At 41.4% G+C, this 22,325-nt stretch overlaps 1 protein-coding gene across 6 annotated transcripts in view; it reads right to left on the reverse strand.

Moving 5' to 3' along the window:
• Positions 1–22,325, reverse strand: part of SRGAP2 (SLIT-ROBO Rho GTPase activating protein 2) — a 329,055-nt gene that overhangs the window by 17,769 nt on the left and 288,961 nt on the right. For 5 of the 6 annotated variants that reach the window (XM_060231292.1, XM_060231295.1, XM_060231293.1 and 2 more), the window contains 4 exons: positions 17,979–18,203; positions 8,013–8,092; positions 1,268–1,448; positions 761–907 (listed from right to left, as the gene is read on the reverse strand). In XM_060231292.1, coding sequence (XP_060087275.1) covers positions 761–907; positions 1,268–1,448; positions 8,013–8,092; positions 17,979–18,203 — 633 coding nt within the window. Of the gene's footprint in view, positions 1–760; positions 908–1,267; positions 1,449–8,012; positions 8,093–17,333; positions 17,514–17,978; positions 18,204–22,325 lie in introns of those variants that run through there. The other variant, XM_060231297.1, reaches the window with a different exon arrangement.

Raw genomic sequence — 22,325 nt, forward strand, 5'->3', positions numbered from 1 at the left:
AAAGCAATGCAATGAACTGAAGTCACTCAATAAGTACCCTGAAGTAAATTCACTCTATTTGTAAAAACTAAGTTGATTTATCAGTAACCACAATTATCTCAAAAGTGTTTCACTTGGTTATGAAGCAAGCACTTCAAGAAAAGTTATACTCTTGACCTAGACTTCAGAGTCACAACTAGCAATATTCTGTTATTTGCTGGAGCAAAAGATGACTTGGGATGTCTTTAAAATGTGAGTTGGATGAAGCCATTGGCCTAACACACCAAGAAACCATTGCTAATTTCAGACTTGGTGCTACGTGGTTGCAAATAACGAGCAAGGAATTCATTCATTTGAGGGGAGAGGGATGTGGGCATGATTTTGCAATTCTGAGAAAAAAAATACAACACTAGATAGGAACTAGTTCTATACTGAAAATGTATAGCATTATGCTCTCATAAAGAGTAGCTAGGGAAATTATGTAACAGAAAATAAGAGACTGGAAATGATGTAGACACACTGGCAAGAGTTCTTTCCCTTAAGATCAATTGAGACCACAATGGAAAACAATCAAAAGAGATGGTATATTCCCAAGTAAGGAACAGTCTAAAATATATTTTAACCAAATATATCATTAATTGTTTTAACATATAACTGAAGAACACACTAGTTGTATATGAAAATGATATTGCCCTTCCCTTTATATTTGAACAGATACATTTTTCCTTTCAACAGAAGACTATACTTCGTATAAAACAGAAAAACAGATGGTGACTCTTACTTATTGATATTTGCAAGATAAATATCTGCAACATGGCTACCACTTGGGCAATTGGAACCAGCTCTGGCTGTCACTTTTTCTTCAGGTGGCTCAGAATTTACTTCCACTTCAGATTTGGGGCTTGATCTTTCTGATGTGCCATCCTCCCTAGAAAAGAAGAAAGATCACAACCTTAATCCTTGTGTCCTGTAATCAACATACATCACTGTCACTTTTTCTGTTCATTGCAAGAAATAAGTTACAACACTCACATTACAATATCCAACTTTAAGGCATCACTCAGAGGCCACATGCTGCATGAAATCATTAAAAAATGCCAGACTGCAATTTGTGCTAGATAAAGGTGGTCCTAATCAGGGGAACTGTATGAAATTAAGCCAGAATTCTGACAACATGCAGCAGCTAAGGTTCACATTCCCCCCAAATCCTCCTCTTCTGCAGAAGTAGGATTACACTGAATCCTAGTTCCTCCAAGCACCATGCCCCAACAGTCTTAAATTAACATACGTGTCCTGAACAACGATGTACTGATGCGGTATCAGACCATCAATCCCATTATGACGGCCCTCCCACCAGTCATCAGACGCCCGGTGATAAAGCAAGAGAGAAGCTCCCTTCTTGAAGGACAGCTCACGTGCTGTTCGGCCACTGTAGTCAAATTTCGCTATTGCTTCAATGGGTTCACATTCTACAAGAAAGTAAAAAACATTTTTTTTAAAAAAGCTCAAGTTTATAAAAGGCTCACAAAGTTTAATCCAGTGCTCTTACTTTTTTAAAATAAAAGATAACAGATTAATAATGGAGGGTAAATTCTACACAGATAAGGCCAGCCAAAAACATGTTATAGACACCTTCACAAGTTTAGTGCAATGAGCACAAAATGGTTAAAAAGGTAAAGGTAGTCCCCCTGTGCAAGCATCAGTCGTTTCCGACTCTGGGGTGATGTCGCATCACAATGTTTTCATGGCAGACTTTTATAGGGTGGTTTGCTATTGCCTTCCCCAGTCATCTACACTTTCCCCTCAGCAAGCTGGATACTCATTTTACTGACCTCGGAAGGATGGAAGGCTGAGTCAATCTTGAGCCAGCTACCTGAACCCAGCTTCCGCTGGGATCGAACTCAGGTTGTGAGCAGAGAGCTTGGACTGCAGTACTGCAGCTTTAACACTCTGTGTCATGGGGCTCCTTACAAAATGGTTACAGCTATCTATTTGGTCTGGGTTCATCAAGGGGCAGTATGTTCTGTAAATTCAGGCAGGGTTTCCAGGTAGACTCTAACCTATGCTAAGCAAAAAATTACTTAGATTTAGGAGCCAGGATAGAGACAGTTAGTACTGAGCACTGTATGAATGACTACCAAAAATACACTTTTCTGTTCATTGTTACTATCAAAATACATTTGATAGTAACCAGTGGTCATTTTGTAGAAAAATAGGTGGTGGAGCTCATCCAGGGATTTTTATGCAACTGCACATACTATTCAATGGACAAGTAGGTGGAACTCTCAGAAGGAGGAGGTGGAACTTTCAGAAAGGTTCAGAATCTTTGGCCTGACAGTAACCATTTCAAGCAACCTCTATCAAGAGCTGATGGTCCTCTTATTTGAGTAGTCAATCTCCACTAATAGCAAGCCTTTGAAATGTATGTTTGGTTTCGTGGATTTGGGAGTAATCACATTCCATTGTCAATACATCCTTTTGCTATTGAATGTTTCAGCTGATGTTTTGCTGTTTTCAGGAATAGGTCCTCGCAAACCAAATGGCTAAATAACAGGAAGATTCATTTCGAGAAATTTGACACTTCATGGACTTTAAAGACTTATGATAGAGGACTTCAATTCATACAGGGTTTTTTTAGATGGACTTATTAGGTTGTCATGATATTTATGATATATACTTATTCATATAGGTTATTGGCTTGATGATGTATGTAATATAGATGTTTCAATATAGAAAGAAGGAGACATACTTGTAGCATTTTCACCCACTGTTTTAAATTTATTATGTTCACAGATATTTAGACATTGTGATTAATTTTTTCACTGTATTTTTGGTACTTGTTCATATTGTCATTTACTATAATCCCAGTAGACTTAACAGGTATTGAAGGCAATGTAGAACCCTGTGGATCAGACCCATAGCTATGGGTGGGGGGGCGAGGGGCCAGGCCACTGTATTCAACCCCCCCCTTACCTCTGTAGGGCCCCTCTATTCCTCATGCCCCTCAGTTCCCAGCCAAGTGGATCCTGTGATTGAGTGGGATACGGGGAGCGGGAGTGCCCTGTGTATGCCAGCCTCAGGGTTCATGTGAGTGTGTGTGCCGGGGGGGAGGGAACGAGGGACTGACAGGGAGCCACCTCTTGGCATCCAACTGCAGCATCACTGCCCAATCGAAGCCCCCCCTGAACAGAATCGGTAGCAGCCTTTCTCTCACCTTCCCACCCTTTCACCACATCCTACTCATATTCTTTTTATTTCCATCCAAGGATCCCCTATCCCCAGTCACCCCCTTCCCTCCTTGATCTCTGCCGGGCAGGGAATGGGCAACCCTTGGACTCCCCTTGCCTCAAAGTGCCTTGGCCCCCTCCGGATCCCCTTTCCCCCATCTATTGATTTATTCATTCATGCAGGATCCAAGAAAAATGGGAGGGAGAGCGAGCACAAGAGTGAGTGAGAGAGAGAGCGACAGTGCAACAACGAGAGGGAGAGCGAGAGAGGGGCAGCAAGAGAGGAAGAAGCAGCCAAGCCCCAAGTCCTCCCCCCAAATTTTTAATCTCCAGGGCCCCTCCACCCAAAATTTTCTGTCTGTGGGCCTGCTGTGGATTCATGTGATCGCAAACTTCAAATACTCTCTTAGGCCATCTACAGCTGTGGCACTGCAAAATAGCAGAGATAAGGCCTACCACGCCCTCTGCCTTTCAGTTGCCCTGGGTTCTACTGCCAGAATCTGTGAGTGGAAGTCCCCAATTTTAGCCCATAGCTAAAACCATCAGCACTGATGCACATTAAACAGCCTGTTTTATAGTCAAGAACAGTATGAGTTCAATGGGCATCTCTCCTCCACCCTTCTATAGAAGTCTAGAAAATAGACAGAGGTTTGGATGCACAAGAGTGTGTCCACAGTTAGAAGGATTTTGGTCCACGGAGCATGAATTTCCCTACTTCCTCCTCCCACTGCAGCATGAAATGGGCATTCTGGACTGCAGCAGGAAGGGGAAGACAAGAAAATTGTGCATCACAAGCAGAAATCTCTCTGGCTGAATAACTATTCTGTACATCTGTCCTCAAATATTTGAAAGGTATACACACAGATTAAAAATATAAGGGGTTTGCAAAATGGGAATGGATGCAACTCTCTGGGGAGAACACTGTTATAGTAATAGCACACATTGGGCAAAATTTATTTCAGATTCACAATGCAATCCCATGCATAAGCTGTCCCAGTCTTAACTCAATGAAATAAATGGAGTAACTCAGCATTGGATTGTACTTTTAGAGTAGGAGTGTATTACCTGGGAGTGGCATAAAGCATAAAGAAACATACACAGTTATATATGACCTCCTCCATACCATCAGGGCAGGTCATACCTTGAATAAAGCTTTGTTGGTCTTAAAGGTGCCACTGTACTCAAACTTTGGTTCTACTGCTTCAGACCAGCACAGCTGCCCACCTGGATCTATTTGAGGAACTTACTCATCGTAAGGTATACTTGTGTTGATTTCACTCGGCTCTTGAAAAACCTTTCATTGTGCGTTAAGTCACTGAAGAGTCTTCCAGCAGGCCACAGAACAGCCGGCCATTTAAGATTATCCTTCAACAAAAGTGTATGCTCAAGAAGGATGCCCTTTCCTGGGAAAGATCATTGGTGTTCTGGGCATCATCTCTTAGGAAATATAAAATGATTTTGGAACAAGAAAAGCCAATCAAGATTAACTTCTAAGGCTACAGAGACTGGCTCAAGTCCAATCAACCACATCTGCTGGATTGAAATTTCAGTAATGGATTTTCCAGTGAGAGAAAGACACAAAGATTTCCCCAAGCCCAGCATTTCAGAACAGTTTGCAGACAGAGGGCTTGAGTTACCAGCTCACTCCAGCCATCAAGGTGCTCACCAGGATGACAGATCATTCACTTATGTTTTTAAGTTCAAATTTTTTTCTAGCTCACTTGGACTGTACAGTTGATTATCCTAGCTCTTTCTTTTCTCCTCTGATTTGTTTTGGTTTCTGACATCAATTAATACATTTCTGTCCCCCAGCCTTTTAAAAAATACCTCCTTTCTGTGTTTTATCACAAACAAGGGAACCATATATTTCATTAACAATTCTTTATTATGCTAACATCAGCAGAATTCTCAAGTTCCTTAACTTTCAGTGTTTCTTTTTGTACTTCGGTCTTCAGCTAACCAAAGGACATTGGATATCAATGAAAGAAGGCCTGCACTGCAAGGCTGGCACTCAGAGACACCTGAAGATAAAGATCAGAAGTAGCTACTAATCCACCTCTTTATATACAAGAACAGCCAAATCATTTTTGTCCCTTAACTATCTCTCAACAAACCAGAAAATTCGCCAGCATCACTGCAATCATTGTCCTATGTAGCTGTCAGCATCTAGCATAACAAGAACAATGAAACTATACAGTTAGAACAAAGACCTTACTAACTGACTGTCATTCATTTCTCTATCCAACCATAAAAAGGTAAAGGTAATCCTCTGTGCAAGCACCAGTTGTTTCTGACTCTAGGGTGATGTTGCTTTCACAACGTTTTCACAGCAGACTTTTTACGGGGTGGTTTGCCATTGCCTTCCCCAGTCATTTACACTTTACACCCAGCAAGCTGGGTACTCATTTTACCAACCTTGGAAGGATGGAAGGCTGAGTCAACCTCGAGCTGGCTACCTGAACTCTGCTTCTGCCGGGATTGAACTCAGGTTGTGAGCAGAGTTTGGACTGCAGTACTGCAGCTTTACCACTCTGCACCACGCCTTCAACAGAACCAATGTAAATCCTTTATCAAAAGTGATTGTGACTAATTCACATCCTTCTAACTATCAAATACCATATATAAAAGGCAGGAACAGAGTTCCCAGCCAGAAGGATCTGCCTAGTTCTAATGTTGTTTTTTTATGTGTTTTAATTGAATTGTATAATTTTAACTATTTTTAATTGTTCAAATGTTGTAATGTTCTTATGTTTGTTGCCTTGTGGACCCTGATTGGGTAGAAAGGCAGCATGTTTTAAATAAGTAGATCACAAACAATATGCTGCCAGCTCATATAAGTAAACTACCGGGATGCTACAAAGGGAAGTCTGGAGATCACAGTGTTTCTAGTCTGGCCTAATCATGGTCAAACAAAATCAGGGCTGGATCTAGGGGGGGCAGTGGGGGTAGCTTGCCCCTGGCACCGCCTGGGAGGGTGCCAAATTGGGTGCTCCCAGGAGGGCGGGTGAGAGGAGCAAGCCAGCAGATGGGGAGGTAGATCGGGGGTGCGGGGATGGTTTCCCACCTCTCTGCCTTCCAGAGAGGAGGTAAAAGGAGCCAATTTGCCTCCCTCAGGCTGGCGGGGTCTTCAATCAGCTCCTTTTACCTCCTCTCTGCAAGGCAGAGAGGCGGGGGAAAGAGCCTCCTGCTTCCGATCTTCCTCCCCTCCCAATGGGAAGGGGGAGGCAGATCGCCTGCCTTTGCCCTTTCCCTGTGAGGCGGGGAGAGGGCAAAGGCAACCCCCAGACTTCCCTGCCCATGTAAACACCCCACAGGGTGTTTAAATGTGGAGGGGGAGGCAGATCGCTTGCCTATGCCCTCTCTCCGCAAGGCAGGGAGGCAGCAAAGGCAAGCCTCCTGGCTTCCCTGCCCATGTAAACACCCCGTGGGGTGTTTAAATGGGGAGGGGGAGGCAGATCGCTTGCCGTTGCCCTCTCCCTGCGAGGCAGGGGGAGGGCAAAGGCAGTCCCCGGGCTTCCCTCCACATATAAACACTCCACGGGGTGTTTAAATGGGGAGGTCGATTGCTTGCCTTTGCCCTCTCTCCGCAAGGCAGGGAGGTAGCAAAGGGAAGCTTCCTGGGGTATTTACATGGGGAAGCACTGATAAGGCAAAGGGAAGCCATCCCATGGGGTGGGGGAGGCAGATCACTTGCCTCCCATTTTTTGAGTGGGGGTGCCATTTTTTGGCTTTGACCCCCCTCAAAAAATATGTCGATCCGGCCCTGAACAAAATGTATACTTTGCTAATGAATCTCATGTTGAATAGATCCCAAAAGTCAGCCACAGAAATGACAAATCTTGATGGATATGTAAAGCATGCCACCAGCGGCCTAATAAAAATTAACTCATTATTAAAATATTTCCCTTTGGAAATACAAGAGCAGAACAGTGGCAAAACACTGCGGGCAATTGACCTTGTTAAGGAGCATGAGGATGGATGTTTGAGTTGTAGAAGATCAAAAACTTTCAACAATGTTTCATCGATTTTGACCCCACTTCTAGACTTCAAAAATTTCCATTATGATACCTTGAATGCAACTCAGTGGAATAATTTTTTATAGAGATCAGTAAAATGTTAACACCAGAGAAGCAACTGGATTGTTTCAGCTAATAAACAAGGTCAGCAACTTATTATTATCTCATTCTGCAACTTATTCTAATTCATCCAATATGTTTTGCACATGGTTTATCTTCATATCTACGTGAAACTTTTGTGTTTATCTAGCTATGGATAAGTCTGAAGTAGATTAATTCACATCCCTATGGAATTCTGCAGATTGTACTCAGCAAATTTCAGACCTATATCTGAAATGCAAAATGGAATAATCCCAAATTGGCTGAGGCTTGGTATAAACAGAATTACTTCCAATGGTGAACCTGGACACTGCACGCACACACACACACACACACCACCACCCCTGCCTCAAGCACTGTCTGATGATACAAGCATTACCTATCAAGTCAAAACAGATTCCCAGTCAGTGAAATCATGCTGATTGCCCAATGCCATCAAATGTTTATTCATGTACATTTGTACTAAGTCCTCCCCTAGGAGCACTGAGAAGGCAATTGTATTATATGTATCTAAAACATACTCCATAGATTCCCCCTGGAATGTTTCCATTTTCTATCAAAGACATATTTTATAAGTTCTGAGTTCAGCCATTGTTCTTAAGATGTCATTTTCCCTTCTCATCCCAACACTGGCAAAAGTTGGAGTTTCCTAACTAGGGCAACTTTGGAGCAGCCATCAGGCAGTACTCACCATCATCGCTTGTATGGTGTTCAGTGACCATATCCTGAGCTACATCTTCTGTGGAGGCTGTCTCCCCATGAGGGCTTTCACTGCAAGACAAAGAGGGAATTACAATGGAAGGATGTCTATCTCTTTAGATTTTTTAATTTGCTGTTACTTCTGTATTGGAGAAAAGTCACAGGAGTGCTAAACAAGTGAGTTTTATATGGGAAGAGGAAGGAAAGGAGGCAGTGGCACACTCTACTGTGGCAAAAACTGGTGCCAGCAGTTGTGTGACCTGTGTGTGTGCATTTTGAATGAAGATGTCTTGGTACTGGCTATCATAATACCGAGAATATTGTTGGATAGAACAACGTTCCATCTGGTCCAGCATACTGTTTCATACAGTGACCAAACAGTTCCCCTGAAGGACCAAACAAGCATGGCCTAGAGGCCAAGACCTTCATCTGTTGCTGTCTCCCAGCACCGGTATTCAGAGGTTTGCTACCTCTGTACATGGAGACTACCTTCAGTAATCACAATTAGTAGCTACTGATGGGCAGTAGATTCAGGACAGACAAAAGGGAATACTTCTTTTCACAGAGTGATTAAAATGTGGAATTCACTGCCAGTGGATGTAGTCATGGCCAAAGGCAAAGAAAGCTTTAAAAGGGGATTAGACAGATTCATGGAGGATTGTCTATCAGTGGCTACTAGCTGTGACTAAGGGGAACCTTCACATTCAGAGGCACTAATCCTCTGAATCCCAGTACCAAGTGGTAACATCAGGGGAAGGCCTTGGCCTCTACACCCTGTTGTTGGCCCTTCAGAGGAACTAGTTGGCCACTGTGTGAGACAGGATGGAGGAGGAGGAAGAAGAAGAACTGCTTTTATACCACACCCTTCACTACCCAAAGAAGTCTCAGAGCAGCTTCCCTTCCTCTCCCCACAACAGACCCCCTGTGAGTTAGGTGGGACTGAGAGAGCTCTGAGAGAACTGTGATTGACTGAAGGTCACTCAGTTGGCTTCATGTGGAGGAGTGTGGATCAAACCCAGTTCTCCAGATTAGAGTCTGCTGCTCTTAACCACAACACTAAGCTGGCTCTGATCTAGCAGGGCTCTTCTTATGGCATCTTGTGTTGTGTTATATTTTTCACTAGACTCTCAGAAGTTTCAAAAATGTGAATTTTAGTTAATTATTTAGCTTATTACCAAGAGACTGAGCTAAACTTACTCATATTCCAGTAAACATTCAGATTCCCCCCACCCTGGAGCACAATTCTAATTCCTCTTTTTAAAATTTCACTCCAGTGCTCTCTTAATTAGGCCTGAATGGTAGGCCTCAGTGCCATAGATGCCATTTGGCTCAAGTTTTTAAGGAACATTATTATTGGAATTTATTTATTTGATTCGGTTTATATCCTATCCTCCCTGTCGAAGCAGGCTCAGGGCAGCTCACAGTATAAAACCACAACAAACAATTAAAATCCATACATATTATAAAATTACACATGCAGTAATTAAAACAGTCAGAATAATTTGGCGCTAGTCTCTGATGGTATATAATTTCAGTGGTGACAGTATTTCTGCAATTTCCCTACAATACAAGGCTCAGCGTCAGTTGAAAGCCAATCGGAAGAGAGTGGTCTTACAGGCCTTGCAGAACTGGGCAAGGTCCCGCAAGGTCCTCTCTTCCTCTGGTAGTTGATTCTACCAGTAGGGGGCTGCAATTGAGAAGGCCCTCTCTCTAGTGGTCTTTTATTTGGCCTCCTTCGGTCCAGGGATTGCTAATAGATTTTGAAATTCAGATCTAAGTACTCTCTCGGGAACATGTGGGGAGAGATGGTCCCTAAAGTAGGCAGGTCCTCAGCTATACAGGGCTTTAAAGGTGACAACCAGCACCTTGTAGCGGATCCGGTATACTATTGGCAGCCAGTGCAGTTCCGGCTGTATGTGCTCCCACCTGGGAAGCCCCAATAGCAGCCTGGCCGCCACGTTCCGCACTAGCTGTAGTTTCCGGATTCGAGAAAGGGGCAGCCCCAAGTAGAGGGCATTATAGTAGCCCAATCTCGAGGTGACTGTTGCATGGATCACTGTTGCCAGGTCAACACGTTCAAGGAAGGGGACCAGCTGCCTCACCCGCCTAAGATGGAAAAATGCGGATTTAGCAGTGGCTGCTACCTGGGCCTCCATTGTCAAGTTTAAGCAGAAGGGGAGGGGGGAAAGAGGGAACAATGCCAGAGAAAAATAAAATATACACACTAGTTATTTCTACTACAGAAAAAGCTATAAGATTCATTATACCTGCAAGCTACCGTATCTTAACCAAATATTACCATTAAATTCTACAAACATTTTGTGATCTTTATGATTTTTTACAGTTCTGTTAAACAAATTATAGATCATATCCATTTGTCCTTAATACCTATAAGAAGAAAGAAGGAAACAAAAAGAGGAAGGAAAAATAAGAAGCAGAATAATTAAAAATAAGAAAAAAGGAAAATGTAAAGGAGAAAGCGAGGAAAGATTTTTAATCTGTCATACAAGAACATTACTACCAAAAAATAAGATAACTTCTTAATACAACCATTTGACTATCTATATTAATAAGAATTCCAAGCAAAACGTGAAAAGCAGATCTCCCATGTTATACAGCATATCTATTCTCTGAGATACCATAAATTGATAGCAGTGAAGCGTACACTAAAAAAAGTTATTCAAAATTAATTAAACATTCTGGGAGACAACATATGCCCAAGAGCCATAATACTTATAGAGAGAGGAGAGAAAACAAGAAGTCTTAATCTACCATACAGGCTTGTTTACTACCCAAGAAAGAGAGAATGCTTAATTATGACATAACCACTAAATTGCTTTAACCAAATTGAAACAGAAAACCCCCACTAAAATAATTCTTTACATGGCTAAAATTTCATCTAACTTACTATACGCCAATAGAAATAAGACATATCTCTTGAATACTATTCAAATACCTACCCAATATTCAAACATATGTAAAAGCAGAAGAGAGAGAAATACATTCAAAAATAGCAAAACAAAGATGCTTCCAAATTGTGATCTTAACTTCTAATTTGTAAATTTATAAGTAACTTACTTCTAGGTTCACTGAGGATTTAGCTTCTAAAAATAAAATATAAAATATCCCTTTAGCTATTAAAAATATTTATTTCTCTATAGTTTGTTATTAGCTATTGTTTTATCCTTTTAATATTTTCTCCCCAGCATGCTTTAAGGTTTTTTTAAGAAACACCCTCTTTATAAAAAATGCTTATATAACCTTCCCTATATCTTTAATATCACCATTTCCTAGATTTCAGCCTATTTTTCCATCCAATTCCCTATTTTTAATTTAGTGTCCATACAAACCAACAAATCCCCTGGTTTAATCTTTTATTCATACCATCCAATTGAAAAATTTAAAAAATAAATGAGAAAGCCCAAAAGATCCAAATCTCCATCTCAAAATAATACACCAATTCCATGAAGATATGCCAGTGTTATCCAAATGAAGACGTCAGAGCTCATAGTCTTTTCTTTTTTGAAGCTTTCCAAGTTATAATTGTCCTAGAGATTGCCATAGAACTGTGGATTTTTGTTGAATCTGCCAGTTCTCCCCTTAAGTTGCTCTTCAGTACAACAAGAAGTCACTCATCTTGATAGGTTGCAGTCTGGATTTCTGCTGTGAAACTGCGTATGTCACCTCCATTTTGAGTACACACAAAACATTTTCAGATACTTGTTTGTTCACTTTTCCCAGCTCATTAGGAAGATATTGATCATCTTGGTCTATCTTCTCCTGTATAATTGCAGCCTAATTACATTTGACCAGAAACTTCTGCACCTGATCTGTTATCAACTCCTTTAAGAAACCAGTTCCCTGTTTTATAGAGGATATGGTAGCCATAAAGTCTTTTGGATCATCCATTTTTACTTGCTGTGTCATCTTTCCATAAAATAATTCAGTTCAATAGTGAAAACTGAATAATACCTCAAAGTCCCAAATTAACAAAACCTTACAAATCACCACTTAAAAGATATTTTTCTCTTACATTCCAGTTTGACTCAATTGAGTCCTAATAAGTCTTCAAATGCACTTCTCCCTTTTAACATCAGTCAGCCGGTGTTCAAGTTGCAATATGATATGTTGTTTAGTTTTAAATCAAGTCAGCCCAAATCTGTTCGTTCTTTTCTTTTGGAAGCCTCTGTTATGGGGGAGGGGTTCTCCTCTTCCCCCTCTTTCAGAACAGTCCAAGAAGGTATTGAAATAAGGATTTCAGTAGTCGGCAAAGTTGTAGATCGGACTGACTTGCAAGGTACCATTTTGATAGTTGTAGTAGAAAAGAAGATGCTTTGAAAGATCATTAGCATGAAAAAGAGAAGAAGCCAGCAGTCATCTCTGTTACCATTCAGAAATGGTGATCAGAGCAGCGGGGCATCGAAGCGACAGCTGCTCAGGGAGTTGATTGCCACCAAACTCCAGAGCCTTGTCAATCTGCTTGCCTCCCAAGACCCCCCCTGAGTCTTGGAGTCAAGTCTCCCTGCCAGAAGACCCCCCAACTGCCAGATTTACGAGCAGCCACCGAGGGCTGCTCCTAACGCTGAGATGCCAGGACCAGAAGTCTGGGCCTCCATTGTCAAGGCAGACTCCAGTAGAACCCCAAACTCCTGACCTTGTGCGCCATTGTCAGTGGCGCACCATCAAATGCTGGTAAGGGGATTTCCCTGCCCAGACCACCGCGACTCAGGCAAAGGACCTCTGTCTTCATTGGATTCCGCTTCAAATGACTCAGCCGAAGCCATCCTGCCATGGCTTGCAATGCCAGGTCCAGCTTTTCTGGGACACAGCCAGGCTGACCATCCATCAGCAGATAGAGCTGGGTGTCATCAGCGTACTGGTGGCAGCCCAACCCGTACCTCCGGGCAATCTGAGCAAGGGGGTGCATGTAGATGTTGATAAATGCCATGGCCTTAATCCAGATCCTTATGAAAATAGTGCTTTAAGACCAGTTCCTTTTCTCCTTGAAGCATGATAGACTATTACAGGGAATGTGAGGTCTGGGTGTTTCTTTTATCTCCTAGTCTATGAGCTCAGAGTTTGAATTATTTGGCTCAGTGGGTAGCAGAAGGCTGAAAGTGATACAGGAGGTATACAGAAGTCTCCCATTCCAAGGAAAGGACCTGGCATACAGACTACCCATGTACAAGCACTGCAAAGGATGGGGAGAGAACAGACTCCTATTTTTTTATGGTGTGTGTGTGTGTCAGAGTATCCCCTCCAGATGTGGGCAGGGCATAGGCAGAAGATTGCATCAAGACTTACATTTTCAGATTGGAGAAGGGGGGTGGTGGAGTATTACAACTTAGTCTTTTTTGCCCTGATCCAAAATCTATATCCCATTACCGTCACACCGTTTGTAGCTTGCTCTTTGAAACAGGCTAAACAACTCATTCACTCTGTTTAACTGCATTATTTTTTGCATCAAGCACATTCAAAGTACTGTATTTCATGTTGCTCTGACAGGAATGGAAAGTCAAGTTTAACAGATAAGTTTGTCTATGATTGCCTATGAATAAAATTCAGCATCTCAGTCCTAGCTTTGCTTGACCAAAATCTGTATAAAGTTGCGTCTGTTTAGTAGGCCTAACACAGAGAATTGTGGCAATCTGGGTCTCATGAAAAGACAGAGATGTGCTGGTACAGAGATCCAGGTGCAATGAGATTATGCATGTACCAAGGTCATCTTGTTATCATGCCTTGGTGGACATTTGTGAATGAGGTGATTTGGTTCCAGCTGCAGAGAATCAAGTAATCTACATGGCAGTGTCCTGATTGGTTCCTGATGTCTGCCTCTGTTGCTGCACAATGGGGCATAAAACATGAAGTATTCAGCATGATTTGGGTTTTTTTGGAGATGGCCTGTCTTGGGGTTAGACTCTGGTTATGATGTAATCTGTGGCTCCCTGAGAGCCAGTCTGGTGTAGTGGTTAAGTGTGCGGACTCTTATCTGGGAGAACCGGGTTTGATTCCCCACTCCTCCACTTGCATCTGCTGGAATGGCCTTGGGTTAGCCATAGCTCTGGCAGAGGTTGTCCTTGAAAGGGCAGCTGCTGTGAGAGTCCTCTCAGCCCCACCCACCTCACAGGGTGTCTATTGTGGGGGAGGAAGATAAAGGAGATTGTGAGCCGCTCTGAGACTCTTCAGAGTGGAGGGCGGGATATAAATCCAATATCTTCTTGTCCTTGAGACCACACAGCGTGGAATGCTGAGGTAATCTGTGGTCTGAAGGCACACAAATCTGCCAGGCATGTTTAGGATTTTTTATCTAAGCTTTCTTATTCTGTACTTCACATCTTTTAAAATGGTATTTTAGAACACTATTTCATCGGCTGGTAGTAACCCTACTTGGGGTTCAGGGGAGTCTGACCCCAAAGTATGTTTTGGTTTCAATCCCAAGAGGCCTCCAGACTGGGATCCCTTGACCATATACACCTACAACTTTTTAGTAGCCTTGAAAATGTGAGTCTTTGCAGAAGTCAGACAATCATCTTGTACTTAATGAAGGAGAATAAAAATTTTTAGAGCTCACAGCTAAAGCTTCATACAGTCACGATGTACATATCAGCTGGTCACAGAAAGGACATATATTTGAAGTCTAATATTGTCTACTGTGGTACACAGAGTGAAAAGTACAAGCACATTTCATTTCCTGCTAATGCTCAGCCACTTAGGTGCTGCAATAGGAAAGTTTACAGGCATAATTTAACACTAGAACTCCTAGGTTTTGTTTTTTTTAAAATGTGAACTAGCTTAGCCAGTAGGGGACTCCTGTGCCACATGCAAAGCTCTGTGGTCCTGAACCTCCGTTCAGTATTATTACACAATGTAGTTGTTAAGCAACCTAATAGATGATGTCCATCAGCTAGCAAAAGAAGTTAGCTTAATTACTCTGCAAACTAGAAAAACATTCTCCTTTCACAAAAGAAATGTGGGTGGATTCAGATATTCATGTGATTTTTCTGTGAGATCACAGTGATTCCCCCCACCATGGTTATCTTTTATTGTATGGCGATGTGGCGGAATTTATTTTGGATTGGCCCTCTTTATGATCTTAAACATACTCTTTATGAAATTGGCTACAAGAACTCTTTCTGAAAGCTGCCATGCTCTTATGAAATGAGCACTAAGCTCTTCAAACACCTTAGAAGCCTCTATATTTCTCTAAGATTATTGGCCGCAGTTATGGAATTTGGCCACTAGATGTCTCAGTCTTTCAGCACCATGGAGCATTTACATTAGGGTAAGATGGGGTAACTGGGTGAAAGTTCAGGCTTCCTCTTCAGGCAGGAAGTACCATATATGGTAAATATCCTTATATGGCAAGAAGGGAACAAAATGGTGGATGCCTGCCCCTAAGTGGGTTAAAGGTAATGGTTGTCTGAGGACAATCTCAGCCATGATTGTTTTGAGTTAGCTCTGATTGCTGATATTTGGCTGTGAAATTGTTTACAGCTGGGGTGCAGTGTGACCCAGTAGATCTGATAAAGACATGGGGTGAAGCCTTTATAAGCCCTCCACTTTTGAACAGAAGCCCGGACTGTATCAGAGGCAGGGACCTCTTTGTCAATCTAGCCCAGAAATTAACAATCCTTGTTAATTTCTGTTTGAGGCCTCAAACATTGAAAACATAGCTCTGCTAGAATGGGACTTACGACTTAGATTCTAAATGGGAAAAAGTAGACCAATAGGTTAAAGTCCCTGTTGCTTTTGGGACGTATATTTTTCAGTATGCTCTCTGCTTTATTGTATTTTATGCTTTATGTTTGATTGTTTTCTGTTTTGTTTTTTATCCATATATTTTAAGCCTTCTATCTAATGTAGAAACCGAAATGTACTAAGTTTATCTAACTGCTTTGTATTCTATCCATTTGAAGCCTTCTGTCTAAAGGAACTGCAGGAGCAACTGTATTAATGTAATCTCTTGTTCTGCCTTTCTAACTATATTTTAAGCCTTCTGTCTAAAGGAGAAACTTGGGAGTCTAATAAACTGTTTGCTTTTCTAAAGATGGAGTCTAAGAAAGTCTATCTATGAGGTCTTAAAACTTGTTAGTGAGTATGTATTAGCCTTCTGATAAATGCAGGTTGTTTTTGATAACTGCAGGGTTTTAGTTTTGGTTTTCTGTTGTTGGGGGTACAATAGAAATTCCCCAACAGGCAGCATGCATCTGGTCTTGTATATCACAACACATTCAGGCAAGGTGCAGGCTAGGCCATTTTCAGAAGTTTTCTGAAACTTCCCTGTTAGATCTTGTCCTACAGTACCATGGACACAATCAAGATGCACCTGCACATCAAAAATGAATATGAAACGTCAGTTCATTATGAAACAATGTGAATCTTACCTGTTGATGACATAAATGGATGTAGTAACACACACAAAAGTGGGGCAACTGGAATGTATAATTGCCCTTTTCCTATACATACTTAGGATAATTGCTATCTATCTTATCTCACTTGAGGTATGTCTTCCATAAAATTAACAGCAAGTTATTCAAGGCACTCTGCAGTTCTTCCCCCTTCCTTGCTGTCTCTGGCTAGAATGGATATGGGCTATAGGATTTGACATTCCTCCTCCACCCCCATTCTTACTTTGGGGACAAGTAAATGGAATAAAAAGATTCTTCAGTTATTTGAATAATTGACCTCCTAGGATTTTAAGCTCTCTTGAATGAGTTCACTGCCGCCACTTCTAAATGCTTACCATTTTTGTGCCGGCAATCACATTGATTGCATCCTTTTTGTCACAAATACTTTGAGTGAGGCTTCTCTAGCATAAATAATTTCAGGACTGAAAAAACTGAGAGTCTTGTAGTGTAGGGCATAACTCTGGCCTAAGCTATGGATAATAATGGAACCAGACTGTTTGTGAAGCAGTTTTTCACAAAGAGTTTGCATACAAAGCCAGGTGAACTCTGAAGTATTATGTATCTTCAACTGTTCTCAGATTACATTCCCATCACTTTAGAAGCAACCTTAAAACTCAAACTGCTGAAGCAGTAATAGGCTCCATTTCTCAGCCCCCTTTCCAGCTGAGAAGTCTGATATTCTGCAAGCTTCAACCAAAGGCACTAATAGAAGCCTATTGTGATAAGTTTTGTGACCATCTGTTATGGACTTTTGTGATGAAACGGGGAAGGGGCAAAAAAGATATCATTTTAGCAAATAAGCCTTATGTTTTGTAAATGCAAATACAAGAAAATAATTTGCAGCAAGGGACTCAGTGCTTATGCTAAGCATAATGTTGGAGGAAAGGCAAAAGGGGAATTTTGATGCTTTGTCAATTGATGTTATCTAACAATACATACTTCCCTTTCAGTACAGAGTGGATAAGAGCAAACGGCTCCATTCCCCGCTGTAACAGACCCTCCCTGATGATGATGGGAGCAGCTCCAACTGAATTGTTTGCAGATGTTGATTTCAGGCTGAATTCACAGCCAAGGCCTCCTGTATGCTGGGCAAGAGAGAAAGAGGCTTCGAGTTTTCTTGCCTGCCACTGCCCCCATGAAAAAAACTGTGCTACAGCTCTCTAGATTCAACCTTGTCTCTGCAGTAAAGTCACTCAGGTCATGCAGAAAAATGAGAAGAATGTCAGTGATGAATTCAGGCAACGTGTGTGCTGAGCAGCTTTCACCAGTATATTAAGGCAGTCCTTCAGTTTCATGAACTGGTCAGACTGTATTAGTTTCCTTCAGCTAACAAAGCATGTTTGTAACAGCTACTTTCTGAATACTCAGGGCCTATATATTTAGGATGGGAAAATCTGTGACATTCCAGACAAAACACATCTATGAAATAGGACAACTTCTAGGGCCAGCTTTTGAAACTGAAAAGTGATAGTATTGCTGAAACATGCAGTTTACTAATCAGCCTAGCCCTGCCTCTCCCCACACTTGTCAATTAGTGCCTTCTACTGTACCAGTAATCCTCAGTGCTTCCGCCCCTGGTGTACACAGGGCCCTCCAGCTCCCTGGGTCCTGGGAAGACATTTTCATGCTGGATAATTATAGCTTTGATCAGCTCATTGACATGAGCTTGGCAGGAGACCTGATCATGGCCTTCAGGCACTGACATCAGCGTGGGTCCAAAGCAGATGGCTAAGTTGTAGGGATCCATCATGTTCTCTTCACTGAACTGTGATAAACTGAGGAAGACAGAGAAGGAAGATGCTGAAAACAAACAATACCGACTACTCTCAACAGACAGATAGCACGTTGCATAAATGGAAAGAGGGTTAAGCGCTGCCTAGTCAACTTTTTAAACATGATCTAACAGTGAAAAATATCTTGGGACAACTAAGCAAAAATCACCACCCAAAGCTCTGAAAGTATTTACTGAAGGCAATGGGAGCTTTTCTGGATGCAGAGTTTTGGATCATATTCAATTACGCTCATGCAGATGGTCTTTCTCAGACACAAACACACAGAATGTAAATTCAGAGCATTTTCCTGCTGGTTAACACATTATTTTCTTTAATAAACAGCCAGCACCTTTTCCATTTTCTGAATATCCCTTCAATTAACACATAAGACATTTGTAATAGGGTGAGGGAAGAGTGTCACATTCCCTTTTAAGGAGGTTTATTCCCCATGCAGATTTAATTTTGTTGCCAGGGATTCATTTCTTGGCATTTTGTTTTGTGCACCCTGCTTGGATGGCAGCTGCAGCAGCGAACACCTTGCACACTGCCAAAAAGCAAATGAAAGTGTGACTGAACCATGGTGCCCTACAGTTCACAGTAGAAGGCTTGCAAAGAACCTGGCAACCAAAACATCCCTCTGGCTTTCCCCATTTTCACCCTTCCTCGCAGCCAAAGTTCTCTCCCTTTCAGCTGCCCAAGAACTGCTGAACCCCCTGCCAGCATTCAGCACACAATGCCAGCCACTGAGCATTAGTCAGTATGACACACTAAAAACATCTAAAGATTTAGAGGGACAGCTTTGTTTTGAAAGGACTGGTAACTTCACAAGATAATCTACCTTCTGATTGCTTTTCAGAAAGCTCAGTCTTCTGCTGTCAAGAGCACAACTCAAAGCAAAAGTTTTTAATATACAGCACATGGACCTTGGCTTCTCTTACATTTTTGAAAACCAAGGCAGGTCTTATACCTTGGTACCAAGTTCAGACAGCAGGGTCAAGGCCATGCTTTTGGGCCACTATTCTGCTGCTCCCTTTCTGGAACAACTCATCAGCATCTACGCTTCAACTAGAAGCACTACAAGACATTTCATTTAGTGGGTGAATTTTTAATGGCTAAAAATCAGCTGCTAACTGGGAAAAGTTCTGTGTCTAGGAATGTTTAATTTAATAGCTGGTCATTTGCTTCATATTGTAATTTCCTCTCAAAACCTTAGAGGTGAATTGGGCTAGTATTCCAATACAGGCATGGCTATTTATTTAACTGGAGAAATGAGCTAGCATCTATTCTTTTTTTTTAGATTTTACTATAATTTCATACTGCAACACAATAGGTATCCACAAAAAATCCATAATATAAATAAATCATTTGTTCCAGTCATTAGATTATTAAAAATGTCCATTACAATTTTAATGCAATATAATTTGATTGTATTTTAAAAGACTTCTACTCAACACAAAACAGAAAACTAACGTAAATCAAAATTATTATGATTGCTAGCTGCTATTCTACAGCACTTCACATTTCTACACAGAACTGTACTCCTCAAAGCCAGGACACTTCTTGTATGAAACATCTACAGAATTATTTGTAGACATATTTACTATCTGCATTGGGAAGAACAGCTTTCTTGAATGATCATGTAGTCTTTTTGACCTACAGTAATTTTTTTTCTGAATAAAATTTAATCAAAGCTGTCTTTTGGGGTTTTTAAGGTATTAGTTAATGATTAAACACAAAATAGTGTGTGTGGTTAGATACCAGAACAATCCCTGTTGAAACACCCACTATTTTCCAGTCTATTTCTTTGAATAATGAGACATTACTGAATGTGGAAGCAAGCATTCACACCAGTAACTTCAGAGACAGCATTTCAAAAATGGGAATCCCAAGGCATGGAAGAATTTCTTAACACTGTTGTGGAAAGTTTCTATTCCTGAACAGCAGGAAGTGTGCCCTTTCTAGCCTACAGTTTAGAAGGGTGGCAGAACAATGGCATTCTTTGTGGGTGGATATCTCTGAGCTTTCCCAGTTAGAATGAAGACCCTGTTGTTATCCAATGAAATGCCACAGTGGGTTTAAACATATGACTGACAACAAATCAGTGCTCCCAAATTGAAGGATACTTGTGAAAAGGTAGCTGATTTAACAGGATCTCCACTGAAAACCAAGTAACAAGGCTCTTGATGGTTTTTACCAGGTATTTTTTTTCTGTTGGAGACCACAGAAGTGGAGCTCTGCCTGAGCTGGCCAGGGCTCCAGCTGGCCTGCCCTGCCATGTGGCAGTCATGTACTCCCTGGGCCAGGAGGTGTGGCCTAAGATGAAAATGAACTCCTACTGTGCTTTGTCTACAAAAAAAGCACTTTTTTACAAACAGGATGCTACCTGAAACACAGGCACACACCCACATGCATGGCTTTGCAGTTACATACTATTTCCAGAATGTACTTTGCAAAATATGTGCATCTAGTACATTGCTTCTCCCATACAAAATGATTGCCGTTTCTAGCAGTGAAAATACAAATGAGATTTACAGACAAGATCAAGCAAAAAACTGAAATAGCACACACATGCCTCTTAAACAAAATGAGTTCTGCACACAAGTGCAAACAGACTCAGTAACTAATGTAACTCGAACGAGAGAACCTCAGATAAAATCTCTTAACTGTGAAACTGATGAGAGAGAATGGATACTAATGCCAGCTTACACTGGTCACTGCTTTTTTTTTTTTTGAGATGACTGAAAAAGGAATGATGTAATGCTGCACTCTTACTAAACTTCTCTGCAATCATGGGGCATTTCCAAGTACTGTTCCATGTCTTTAGGCCTTGGGAAAAACTATTGGCCTGCTCATGAACTCTGATCTCAGCAAGTATAAAACGTAGCACCAAAAGCACACCATAAAGACACACAAGAAATAGACTACATTCTGATGTGATTTGTAGCAGATCCATACAAAACATGCCAAAACAGCAACAGTTGTATTTGAGAACTTGTGAGTGCACTTCATTCAGTTTCAGAATTCTAGACCTCCCAAAGCTGAACAAGGACATCAGATTCTTATCTCACTACAAATAGTAATTTTCTGCTCTATTCTTTTCAAGCATTTCACTTCTGCTCTAATCAAGCTGATTACAATTTATATAGTACCTCTACATCCTCAGTTCCTTCTCTGAAGTGCTCTTCCCACCTTCTGACTGGGATTTCAGGACTTAGAGGTCTCCATTCCTATTCATATATGATGGAAGCTTTGACTCCATTCCTACTCATATATGAAGGGAGCTATAACTGAAAGGTTATACTCCAAAAATCTTGTTGGTCTCTTAGATGCTACTGGACTCGAAACAGGTGAATTCACTGCACAGATGAAATCTGAACCAGTTTCTAGTTGGAGGATCAAAATTCACTGGTTCATTCAGAAGTCATATGGGATTGTGGAAATTTTTATGAGTGTTTGAAAATGCAACTATAGATCTCCAGCATGATGTTGTGAACATGTGGCTAGATCCACTGTTAATTTTTTGTTCAGTGAATGGTGTATGTGTATGTCACTGTGAATTTTATCAATTCCATTCTTCCCTATTGCAGACCTCAAATGAACCTCTCATGCTGTTCCTTAGGGGCCCCCATCCCCAGGACTAGCATTTCAGGGGGCAAGAGAAGGCAAGAAAGTCCTGTTTAACTTGTGGAAATTCCTTCCATCAGCAGAAGTCACCATTAGATCTAAACCCTAGGTGTGCTGATGAAAAAATTCCTGGCAGTTTAACAGGCGTTAATTCAATGTTTTGGTTACTCATGGGATAACTGGCTAACTATTCCAAAAAGCTTCTAAAGTTACCTGACTGAAACCATGTGAATTCTCCAGTCTGCCCTGAAAGATGATACTCAATCAGCTTCATATGGATAAAAGTTGAAGGACCGGTTTGTGGAATATTTTTTGCCTCTCAACTGTGACCCACCACGCACGCTGCACTTGTGCACTGCCTATTCCAATTCTCTCAAAGTCTACTGTCACGTAGGTTATCTGCACCAAGTTCAACACTTTTGGGAAGTGGGATTTTTCCTGCTTCCCCATAGCCCTGTGAGGCACTTGTGCACCTCAAGGGGTTTCCCTGGCTGTTCTCCA

The sequence above is a fragment of the Heteronotia binoei genome, chromosome 2 (assembly GCF_032191835.1).
Source record: "Heteronotia binoei isolate CCM8104 ecotype False Entrance Well chromosome 2, APGP_CSIRO_Hbin_v1, whole genome shotgun sequence".
Lineage (NCBI taxonomy): Eukaryota > Metazoa > Chordata > Lepidosauria > Squamata > Gekkonidae > Heteronotia > Heteronotia binoei.